This window comes from Carassius auratus, chromosome 30 (genome assembly GCF_003368295.1).
Source record: "Carassius auratus strain Wakin chromosome 30, ASM336829v1, whole genome shotgun sequence".
In the NCBI taxonomy this organism is placed as follows: domain Eukaryota; kingdom Metazoa; phylum Chordata; class Actinopteri; order Cypriniformes; family Cyprinidae; genus Carassius; species Carassius auratus.
Genome location: NC_039272.1, coordinates 2,950,497 through 2,962,827, shown reverse-complemented (window position 1 = coordinate 2,962,827; position 12,331 = coordinate 2,950,497). Strand labels below are relative to the sequence as shown.

The 12,331-nt window shown below is 36.4% G+C and overlaps 1 protein-coding gene across 34 annotated transcripts in view; it reads right to left on the bottom strand.

Annotated features, from left to right (window-relative positions):
- Window positions 1–12,331, bottom strand: part of LOC113048876 (calcium/calmodulin-dependent protein kinase type II subunit beta-like) — a 55,830-nt gene extending 43,499 nt beyond the window's left edge. For 12 of the 34 annotated variants that reach the window (XM_026210797.1, XM_026210805.1, XM_026210803.1 and 9 more), the window contains exons 1-5: window positions 12,036–12,331; window positions 8,939–9,033; window positions 1,843–1,902; window positions 1,624–1,678; window positions 369–434 (exon numbers count right to left, since the gene is read on the bottom strand). In XM_026210797.1, coding sequence (XP_026066582.1) covers window positions 369–434; window positions 1,624–1,678; window positions 1,843–1,902; window positions 8,939–9,033; window positions 12,036–12,097 — 338 coding nt within the window. In that variant the 5' untranslated portion in view covers window positions 12,098–12,331. The remainder of the gene's footprint in view (window positions 1–368; window positions 435–1,623; window positions 1,679–1,842; window positions 1,903–8,938; window positions 9,034–12,035) is intronic. The other 22 variants (XM_026210815.1, XM_026210823.1, XM_026210816.1 and 19 more) reach the window with 3 other exon arrangements.

Here is a 12,331-nt window from a genome sequence, read left to right as displayed (position 1 = left end):
CAGTGGAAAAAAAACAAACAAGAGAAGACATATACATAGACAGAGAGACTAAACACATAACAGCATCACTCTAGAACTGTATACTGTTGAACAAAGCACCTAAACTACACACAACAGCATACAGTTCATTTCCTCAAATGATCTTAGTGTCCAGTTCTGTCGTGCCAACTTTCCAGGCCATGTTTCACCCTAGTGTGTGTGATGGACGCAGAGTGAGATTTGCGTGTTGCACTGTGGGAAATCATCGAATGCAAAACAAACTCACAGTGAATGTGTATGTGATGGTGACGGGTGCGACAAGCTAGGGCCAATGAGAGAGGAGAAGAAAGGGCAGAAGAGAGGCACGGAGAAACGTTAACCATTCTTACCTGGCATCTGCTTCGCTGTAGTACTCTCTGGCTACAATGTCTTCAAACAGTTCACCTCCAGTCACCCTAAAACACAGGAAGTTCAGCCCGGCTATTTGCTAACTCAAACAGAATTCCTGTTCTAGTGCACGTCCCTTCCAAGAGCTCTGTTTCCATGGAGATGAGAATAAATTCAACGGAAAGCTAGAACTGTGAAAACCGAGGGGAAGGATTTTAAGATGGCATGCTTTTGGGGAGGCATTGAATGTTTTTGGTTATTGTCAATCTGATAGCAATGTGTTTATCAATATGTATTAGTTTTATGAATTACAACTCATGAAGCCCATGTATTCTTAAAGGGACGGTGTGGGAAAATACTTAAAAAACACATTACATGGCTCTTGAAGACTTTGAATACAGCGCAGCAGTGTTGTTATTCTTATTTAAGACTACTTATTTAACTTTAAAAAGGTCTAAACTGAAATAAAAATTAGAAAAAAATACTAAAACTAAAATGAAATTGAAAACTGAAAGAAATCTAAATTAAAGCTGGTTTAAAATTTTCGTAAACACTCTAAAAGCATATAATATTAACTTTTATTCAGAAAACTACAGCCTGTACAACAATTAGATGTTTTAAATTAATCTTGGTCAATTCCTACTTACAGTATAAGTTTGAAAAATCATAATTATGATGAGATGTTCAAGCAATTTTGGTCAGAATAAAATAAATGTGTTAGTCAATTTTGTTATATACACTGCTTTCTGTCAATGATTCAGTACAAGCTTTAATGTATCTAGTACAATAAAAAAATGAAGAACAAAGGAGTTTTAGAAGTGCAATTGACACTTTACCATGCTTCTGCTGCCAAATTCAAGTCTGTCTCCGCAAATTTCTGGCAAATTTGATCACTGGTTTTCAACACCAGCACGCAAAACTATATTAAAAAATTTACATTAGCAATTACAACATACTATGATCAATAACAATTTGTGCACTCATAAATACAAGCATTCAAACATGACTTGAATGCAACATGACTCCTTTTGCATTGGTACAGTGATGTGAGAGTGAGCAGATGATGACAGTCTTATTTATTTTTGCGTGAACTATTCGTTTAACAGTGCAGAAAAACAGCATGCTGATAAAAGGCTTCAGAGCCACATACTGTAGCATATGAAGGATGAATCATTTTAGGCTACACTGTTCCTCACGTCAAAGCTAATTTGACAGAAAATGGAGGAACATTCTGACAGGAAGTACACTGACACTTACAAATCAAACAGCAGGTAGTGGAAGCCCTCCTCTGATATACTGTCATGCAGACGAACTAAAACAAGAACAGAGAATTGAGATTAGACAAAAATCACACAACATTCTCCTGAGCTGAAAGGATGAGAATAATCGACTGGCGATGATCCATTCAGAGTTTAAATACACTTTAATAATATAGATATTATTTCTGATTATAATTGGTGGAGGTAAATAGCTCACCGATATTGGGGTGTTTCAGCAAACGACAGATTCGAGCTTCTCGTTCCAGCTTCTGATGGTCTGAAACACAGAAAGTGTTAAAAGTACAAATTATAAGGCACTGAATGATTTGATTTAAGCTACCAAAAAATAAAAATAAAAAATGCCCAAAAGTAAGGACAGATTAATATTAAAATCCTGGCCAATATTGCTAAGCATTCTTTTACACTTGGTTACACATACTAATACAGTAAATTGCTAAAAAAGAAATAAGTATTTGCAAATAATACTTATTTTATATTTTGGTAATGGGAATTTAATTATCACAAATTTACAATTTCAAGTATTAAATGATAATAATTTTGAGATCTGCTAAATCTGATCTAAATATAAAAATATGCAAAAATAAACATGCATAAAATAAAATAAAATATAATCTTAGCTTTTAAATGAAATGGTAATATCAGCTTTTAATTAACAAACCAGAAAGATAGAAAGTGTTAAGTACAAATTACAAATCATTTTGTCATTTGTTACAATAAAAATCATTATAAATAAAAAACATTGAGATCAGCAAAATGTTATCGAAATATAAAAATAAGCAAAAATAAACACGGTAAAAAAAAAAGAGTAAAGTAATCACAAGTAAAATTTGGGGTAGACTATGAATAAACCATGTTCAAAATAACTATCACATCACATTAGCCATCACATTGGTGGTCATACAGTAGCTCCAGTGTAGAGTTACAGGCCTTATTTCCATTGGCAATGAAATCAAAAACCTGATATGCCATTATGCCTTATAATTACACTATCATTATTTCATTTGTCGAGTGTTGAGCATTTGGCACAACAACATGAGATGAGGCAGCAAATCACAAACCATAAGCTTGTCACATTTGCGCTAAATCAACGTCCTAGATCTCATTCAGTCCCAATAAAAGGGTCAGTGCAGCCAAAAATTAGGGCTGGCTAGATAGAGACTCAACACAATGTTTAGATGTACACCTTCACATTTACTCCAGTTTAAATTTAAAGTTCAGATGGTGAAAACCATACTAATATCCAACCTAAATTTCTACTGAAAAGTCATCTCAGCCTGAACTCAGCCCTCTATGTGTCTATATCTACGTCTCATATATCTATATCAACAAAGCTCTCAATTATAGGACATGGTTATATAAGAGCACCCAACTGGCCCATCTGGACAGATAACACATTGTCTAGGCTGTTAATTACAATAATAATGTTGATGATCCTAATGATGATGAGCTACTATAAGAGTGGAGTAAATGCTCCCTTCTTTAAAATCAACAGAGACAGCACTAAAACCCCATCATGCCCAAGAAGGATTAGGGCGATACAAAACATGTTTCTTAAGATTTATGATTCATGCTCTTGAAGGGTATCTAATGTTTCATCAAACTGATAGCAACACAGGTAATGCCTCAGGAAAAAAATTAATCCAACAGCAACACATGCAATTAAAAATCAGCTTTCATTAAAGACAGACACAGCCGAAGGCGACATCAGCGATTTAAGAAGAGAGCATATAATTATCAACACAACTGGAAGTTCAGCTGATGTGAGTAAATTCACTACAATCACCTAATGTAGATGCAAGAATAATAATAAACGCTGGAAAACTGTAATACTGAACAATTAGGTTTGCAAAACTTCACCACTGTTTTGTAATTAAAAAATGTGTAAGTAAGAGAAAGTTTGAATTCACAAGAATTCACGACACAATCCAACCAGTAAGGATACGGTCATGAAAACATGTTCCACTGTTTGAACATTCAAATGCCATAATAAATATTAATATTTCATTTGCTCATTTTTAATATCACTTAAATATATATTTATGTGAACCTAGATCACAAAACTAGTCTTGTTTGTCAATATTTTAAAATAGAATAAATAAGCTTTAAATTGACGTATTATTTATTAGGATCTCACAATATTTGGCCAAGATACAACTATTTGAAAATCTAAAATCTGAAGGTAAAAAAAAAAGAAAAAAAGAATTTCACCTTTGAAGTTGTGCAAATTAATTTTTAGTGATGCATCTACTAATCAAAAATTACATTTTCATATATTTATGGTTGGAAATTTACTAAATATCTTCATGAAACATGACCTTTACTTAATATCCTAATGATTTTTGGCATAAAAGAAAAGTCGATCATTTTGACCCACACAATGTTTCTTTGGCTATTGTTACAAATATACCCCAGCAACTGAAGGCTACTAAGGCTCCAGGGTCACATTTATAAATATGATATTTACAAGAAAAACTAGGTTGGATACATGGATACATATTGTTTTATCTATTCAAACTTATTTTCGCTTGTAAAGTGTGCCTTTGCTGTCTTTAAGATCAATCACACTTATTTTGATCTTTTGTTATGCAAGACATTATAAAAATACAGTAAAAAATGTGTGTACCTTAAATGTCCAAATACTTTTTTGGGGAGTCACTGTATAATGCATACCCTCCAGTGGATCAGTAGTTAAACAACACTGTATGCAAGCAAACCCAAACATAAATCACCATCTGACCTCTGTAAAACAACATTTCTTTCAACTGACACTCAAGGTCACCAAGTCACACGTGTGGAGTTCTGTGTGATGAGCCAATTAGCCTGTATTCAAAAGTTGCTTTTTTTTTTTTTTTTCATTTGATCATATCCCATTTTTGCCTATTGTTCAATATTTTATTGTCCCTATTCTCAGTCTTGTCATATTTTGAGATTTAATGGCTTGGCGCTGCCTTGTCTTACTCTTACTAACCCTAACACAGAGACAGTCTTCTTGATTGGCTGTTGGCCGGGTCTGGAATCCCGCCCCTTTGTCTGTCGCTGACACTGATGTGCGTTGACCTTAAGCTCAGCTGCTGGGCATTCTCGGAGTTATACACATACTCCTGAAGCTGTCGCAACATTAGAGTGCCAACGAGCTCTGCTCTAGCTAATGACTTCCCTGCCTATACCACATTTAAATAATAATACCCTTAAACCACCACACACTTCATTTCCAAGACAAAATATTGATTTTGAGTTGAAAACCATGTATTGCTTGTTAAAGATTTTGGTGGTTTATGCTTGTGCAAAACTACATATTTTCAAAATGAACAAAAACAAACAGTTCATGAAATGGAAATTTTCTAAATGCTTGTTATTGATCTTACTTTGAATGATTTGGCCAATCATTGAGTCCCCTTAAACTCCACCCACTTTTACAATCCAGCCATTCTGCCTCCATTCAAGTCAAGCACTGATGGACTAAACCAATACATTGTCAAATTTTTTTCTTTTCCATAATTGGTTTCAGTTTTGTACATCACAATTTGGAAGAAAATGTCTGTCATTACTTGTGTTACATCACAACTTTCAAGACACATTGGACACGTCACACTATTAACACTATTCTACTCCGCGGACTCCGGCTCCAACGGGTCTCTACTCCGCGGACTCCGGCTCCAAACGGGTCTCTACTCCGCCGACTCCGGCTCCAAACGGGTCTCTACTCCGCGGACTTCCGGCTCCAAACGGGTCTCTACTCTGCAGACTCCGGCTCCAAACGGGTCTCTACTCCGCGGACTTCAGGCTCCAAACGGGTCTCTACTCCGCGGACTATGGCTCCAAACGGGTCTCTACTCCGCGGACTATGGCTCCAAACGGGTCTCTACTCCGCGGACTTCCGGCTCCAAACGGGTCTCTACTCCGCGGACTCCGGCTCCAAACGGGTCTCTACTCCGCGGACTATGGCTCCAAACGGGTCTCTACTCCGCGGACTATGGCTCCAAACGGGTCTCTACTCCGCGGACTATGGCTCCAAACGGGTCTCTACTCCGCGGACTTCCGGCTCCAAACGGGTCTCTACTTCGCGGACTATGGCTCCAAACGGGTCTCTACTCCGCGGACTATGGCTCCAAACGGGTCTCTACTCCGCGGACTCCGGCTCCAAACGGGTCTCTACTCCGCGGACTATGGCTCCAAACGGGTCTCTACTCCACGGACTTCCGGCTCCAAACGGGTCTCTACTCCGCAGACTCCGGCTCCAAACGGGTCTCTACTCCGCGGACTATGGCTCCAAACGGGTCTCTGCTCCGCTTACTCTGGCTCCAAGCGAGTCTCTACTGCGCAGACTCCAGCTCCAAGCTATGTAATTTACTCAAAATGGCAGCGGCCGTACTTAGATGCTTTGGGTTCACTTTTCTATAGTGGAAGGAATTGGAGACATATCATCCACCTTTTTTTACAGTCTATGGTAACTACAAATCACGTCTCATGAACTTATTTGTGCATTCTGCCAGGGTCATGACCATCTCTCTGGTTCAGATAAGAGTCCCGTGCTCCAGGCACATAACTATGCCTCTCTTTCACATGTGCGCGCATACACACACACACACACAAAACAAACACACACACACAATGCTGCTAAGTGTCAAAGGTGCTTTCGCCGTCAGCCCTCTCTTTACGTCTTTCTTTCAAACAGTCATTCATGTTGATTCCTGCTCTCTCTCACTCTTTCCCTTTCTGTATATCTAGGTCACATTCCATCTCTCATGCCCACCCTCCCTCAGACCCCTTGACAGATCATATTGTTTCTCTCTCCTCAGATTAACTCTCACCCTAAAGACAGTCACTCCTAATCTACACGTACCACCGCAATGCTATATTGTGTCAAATAAATGTCAATTTGAACACTAAACATTGATCATCCTATATTTGCTTTTCGTGACAAAAAAGTACAATAATACAAAGCTACAATAAAAGAAAAAGGCTAGGCTGAAGCTCATGAAACCTGTCACGAATGTGTTAACACTGAAAACAATTGTTTTTTCAACACCAAATCAGCATATGAGAATGATTTCTGAAGGACCATGTGACACTGAAGACTGGAGAAATGGCTGGTGAAAATTCAGCTTTGCATTACAGGAATTAAGTCAAGTCAAGTCTGCTTTATTGTCAATTCTTCCACATGTACGGTACATACATACAGAGAATTGAAACTGCATTACTCTTAGACCCTTGGTGCATAAAGATAACACTAACAGTAGAGCCTAAAAATCTAGATCAAATATAAAATATAAGATACAACTATACAATAAGGGCATGTAAAAAAAGGCATTATAAAAATACAAATAAAGTTAAATAAAGCAGTGCAAGGCACATGGCCGATAGAGTGCAAACCAGTGAAGTGAACAAACAGTGCAGATAAAAAGATTTTTAGTGGAAAAACAAAAAAAGAGAAAAAAAGCTGTATATTACTGTATATTATATAGGCCTATATTAAAATATTAATATATATTAATATATTTAATATAAATATAAAACATTTTAAATTTGTAATAATATCACTGTTTTTACTGTGTTTTTAATCGAGTAACAGCAGCCTTCAAAAGCATGAAAAATAATCATATTGACCCTTTCAGACCGAAGTGTATATGAATTCATGTCACACACACACACAAAAGAAAATATGACCAGGACATAATCTTGACAGGTTTTATAATGGCCAGTCTTGTCTGCATCAATGTTAACAACTAAAAGACTAATTTTACAACTCTACATTCCCAACCTTAATTTGATTTCCTCTGACCACGCAATCAGAAAGCAGCGTGTCTCTCCACACAGGCTGTATTTAGAGTGCTGTTGGGCCTATTTTAAAATGGTTTTCAGTACTTGTGGAATCAAATACATGTCAAGTGCTTGTTCTCCACATTACACATTCTCACCACAATGACCACACAGCCGAGGGGACATGATGAGGATGACACTTTGGCAAAGCAACTGCTGGCTTCAAGTTTCAAGAGGGAGGACAGAAGGGCATAAAAACGATTTACACCCCTCAACAGCGGGATGCCGTAAAAACTGAAAATCTCTTTCTTCCATTTCATTGGTGCCATGGTCTTTGGATCTGCTACTGGCTCTGACAGTAACCATGGAAGCAGATTTAAATATAGTTATGAGCAAGTTGTGGAAGTTTGAGTGTTCTGTTATTGAATTTCTAAGAATTCAAAAAGGAATCCTAACATGTTTTTTTTTTGGAAATGGTACCATGGTCTCCTTTGACTTAAATACTACAATACATGAAATTTTTAATTTTTCAGTACCTTACTACATATACAAGTACTATGTAGGCCTAGTGTTAATTTTGTAAACTATTTTTTATTTAGTCTTAATCATAGTCTTTCCAAATTAGTCTTGTGTCAAATGTACACGAGTTATTATGTTTAGTCAATGTTGTACTGTTTTTGTTTAGTCAAATTTTAGTCTAGATTTAGTCAATGAAAGCTTAGTTACATTTTCCTCATGCTGTATAATGATAAAAATTATTTTTGCCTAAATTGATTGTTGTCATTTATTAAATTTATTTTTGCTTTCCAGTCATTGCACTTTGATCAATAAACACAAAGCAACAGAATTTCGATTCATGCACATGGTTTATTTTACCTCATCTATTGTGCTGATTTATAATAGGCTATTTATTATATAAATTAATATCAAATACTTATGCACTCTTGGTTTACATTTTGAAAACTGTTAAAACAAATATATATTATAACAGTGAAATTCCTAATGGTTATTCTAATCATTTCGTTTACTATGCTATTACCATCTACCATCTATCTCTGCACACAGTGAACTTGGAATGAAATGGACATTTTCTAAATGCATCTTAATTAACTTACTGTGAACAATTCATGCATGTTTCATATTACATTTTTTAAAAATCTTTTTAAATCGCAATGTCATAATTAATGGATAAAATCAAGTTCCAATAATACGATTTTTTATTTTTAAATGTATACTGTGAACAATTCATGCATGTTTCATAATAAAAAAAAAATAACATCTTTTTAAATTGTACTGTCATAATTAATGGATAAAACCAAGATCCAATAATAAAATTTTTATTTTTAAATAATCCGGTTGACTTGGAAGTATGTCACAATAAAGAAGAAATTATCTTTCGTTACTTCAGTAACATTGCAACTTTAAATGACTATGTTTCACATGTTCATGTTGTATGTTAGTTTTAAAATTGTATGTTACATTGTTACGAAAAAAAAAACTTTATTTCAGAACATCTTCAGGAATTGACTAACCTCTTGCGGAGAGTTTTTTGGTGTTGATGATTTTGGCGGCGTATTCTTGGCCCGTGCTCAACTTCACACATCGTCGCACCACTGAAAACGCTCCCCTGGGAAAAACACAAATTCATTGAGACTTCAAGTATAAAGTCGTGACAGTATAATAGCAACATAACATAACATGTAAAGCCATAACAGCTCTACATGTTAACAGGGAAGTTTCTGTTGAATGAAAATGAAAATTAAAAACATCAGACAGACTGCCTAAAACCCTGGCAGTGTGTTTGGTGATTGTTTTTAACATTTCAGGAGGAAATCAAGAGAAGCAAAGAGAGCGAGATAATGGCCCCCTATGGTAAAAACGTAAGATTATTTATTAATCGCAAACATCCCTACATCACACCGTCAGACTCTTTTGCAGTAGTGGCTGTTTGACTGTGAAGCCTGATGCCACTTAAACAAGTGCTAATTCTGGAAACCTGTATTAATAAATTATACTCAACAGGGTTTGTGTTATAGGTTTAAAACAGTAGAGTAGGTTTGTCATGTTTAATAGGTTTTCACAACTTATGCCGAGTTAGAAAACCATATGGTGAGAAAGACGCCCCGGCCTAAAACAACATCTTTGCAAAATCTACATTTACGCAATAATGCGAACACTGTGATGCAGATGAAGTTTGCCTGTTTTTACACTCATCTTATGTTTATCATACATGAAATTTAATCAAATTCAAACAGCCAGTATTGCACAAATAAGCTGAAACTCTACGCAGGTAGGACTGAAGGATTTGTAAGGAATAAATCTAATTGCTTTTTTTTCTTATAATATCCGTGATTGAAATATCCATATTAATAACAATAAGAATTCATTAAAAAAAATTTATTACAATAATAATATTAGAAATTACAATAGTTTTATTTGTAAAATATTTGTAAAAATATTTCTTATTATTTTAAGTTAGTAAAAAATAGTAGCAGTAGTAAATATTCATCAAAATGAATATTTAATGATATTTAATGTTTCTTTTCAAATGTGAAGCTATCAAGCATTACTTTTTGGCAGGAAACTCCAGGGAGCCATTAAAGCTTCTCTTTTGTTGACAATAGCCATTATAAGTGCTTCTCAATACACATTTGTTTAGAGCAGCTGCAGAGATGGAGCTGAATTTGTTGGGAACCAAGCTTCTCTAAGACACTGAAAGCACTGGATCATGGGTTGTTAGCGAGTAAATGAACACAGTGCTGGACAATAAAACTTGTGGCATCAAAAAATACCCAAATCAACAAAACCACTGCCAATCATGTCAAGGGTCGTCTCTGGGCAGTGTTTAACAAAACACAGTCAGCCGTAAGTGCTCTTCAGTAGGGCCTATTTTTTGTCAGGCCAGTTAAAGCCCTTGGTGTCTATTAAAGTGATTTATAAGAACTGTGAGTGTGTGTGTGTGAGACACAAAGACTCCAGCTCCTTCTCTACAACCACCTCTCCCTGCATTAATGGGACGACATGCGATTCTGGACTACAATGTGCTGTCAGAGGTCTCACCATTCATTGCTCCTGTAATACTTGATTTCCAGAGGGAATTGACTTGACCTCTACATTTAATCCCAGTTTTAAAAAACTTAAACTAAACAGATGGTCAAAACCAGACAGCTATGCATATAAAGCACTGACTGACCAAACCCAGATTAATATTTCTACACATAAACAATGTCTCATGGTTATCAAGGCATTATTTTTGGTTCTTACAAAGAATGATTTTAAGTAATAATTAAGAATATGAAATAGTGCCATCATACTAGTAGCAGTTTTTATAGTAATAGTCTTTTTTGCGAAAGAGTTCCTAACGCGAATTGGTTTTTTCCAAACAGTTCTTTTCAAAGAACCGATTCAAAATAACAATTCAATGATTCCATCAGGCCATAACAGCGCAAAATATTAGGAGCTCAAAAACCTTTAATATCTCACCACTTGCTAAAATCAAAGTGGTTTAGCTCTTAAAGGTTACTTACAGTCTAAATATCATTTGCAATCCTAAAATTCTAATTCATTAACACCTCTTGGGTAAAAACTTTTTCCCCCCATTCTGAATCTTATCGAATCTGAGATGAACCAGTCAAGAAGCATCTTATTTCTTATCTTATGGTCTTATTTGTTAATATCCTTGCTACTGAAATAAAGTTCTCCTAAAAAAAGCAAATATTCTATAGGTTCAGCCTAAATGCATACAACACCTGAGAGTTCATTCGAGAGTCTCTCGAACCGATTCAGTCAGATTCGTGAACCAATTATACAGAATGGTTTTGTGAACCGGATCAACCGAGTCCTTCAAAGGATCCGAATCAACGATTAGTTCACATTTCGGACATCGCTATACGTGAGCACAAAAGCACAAAACCAGCCATAAGTTACACAGGAATACTTTGTAGCAAAAGGCAAAAATACACTGTATACATTGATTTTTCTTTTATGCCAAAAACATCATTAGGATAAGTAAAGATCATTTTCCATGCAAATACGTTGTACATTTCCAACCTTAAAAATATCAAAACTTAATCTTTGATTTATAATATTGCAAAGGACGTCATTTGGACAACTTTAAAGGGGATTTTCTCAATATTTATTTAATTTTTGCACCATCAGATTCCAGATTTTCAAATAATTGTATCTTGGCCAAATATTTTCCTAACAAATCATACACCATTGTAAGCTTATTTATTAAGCATTCAGATTTTATATAAATCTAAATGTCCAAAAATTGTCCCTTTGGTTTTGTGGAAATGCCAAACGCAACCCAAATGCACACTGAATTTTGCACCTGCATGTTTACTTTTACATCCGATCATGAAATAGCAGCTTCAGGGGCGTTGCACTTATCAATGTTTGCTGCATCTGCGGTAAGTGGGTTGTTTTGAAATCCTATTAGCAGGACTGAGTGCTGGTCAGCGGATCTTGGCAGGACTTGAGCGTGTCTATCTCCTCCCTCGGTGACAGCACGCTTATCGGGGCACCACCACGCCTCGCGTTTGCTGTCAGTTCGCTTCCCCTGCCCAAATATCATAATGCAATCTCCATGCAGGACACATGCACAACCTAGAACCTCGTGATACTCACTTGCCCAGCTCCTCGTACAGCTGATATTCGTCCGTGAAGCGCGTACATGTAGTCGTGGCCATGTCTTCCCGTCTCGGACTCGGACACACTTCTTTAAGAATTAAAAATCGTCCTCAATTCGGCGAGCAAGAGCGTCCTGGATATTCACCTCGATTTTGTGCTCAAAAAAGCTTGCTATGCGTTGAATTGACAGGTTAATGGTTGAGTAGGGCAGCGTGTATGCTGACGGCGGGCGTCCTCACCCCCGCGCTGTGCTCCAATCGCCTGCCTTCAAAATAGACTGCGCGAGCGCCACC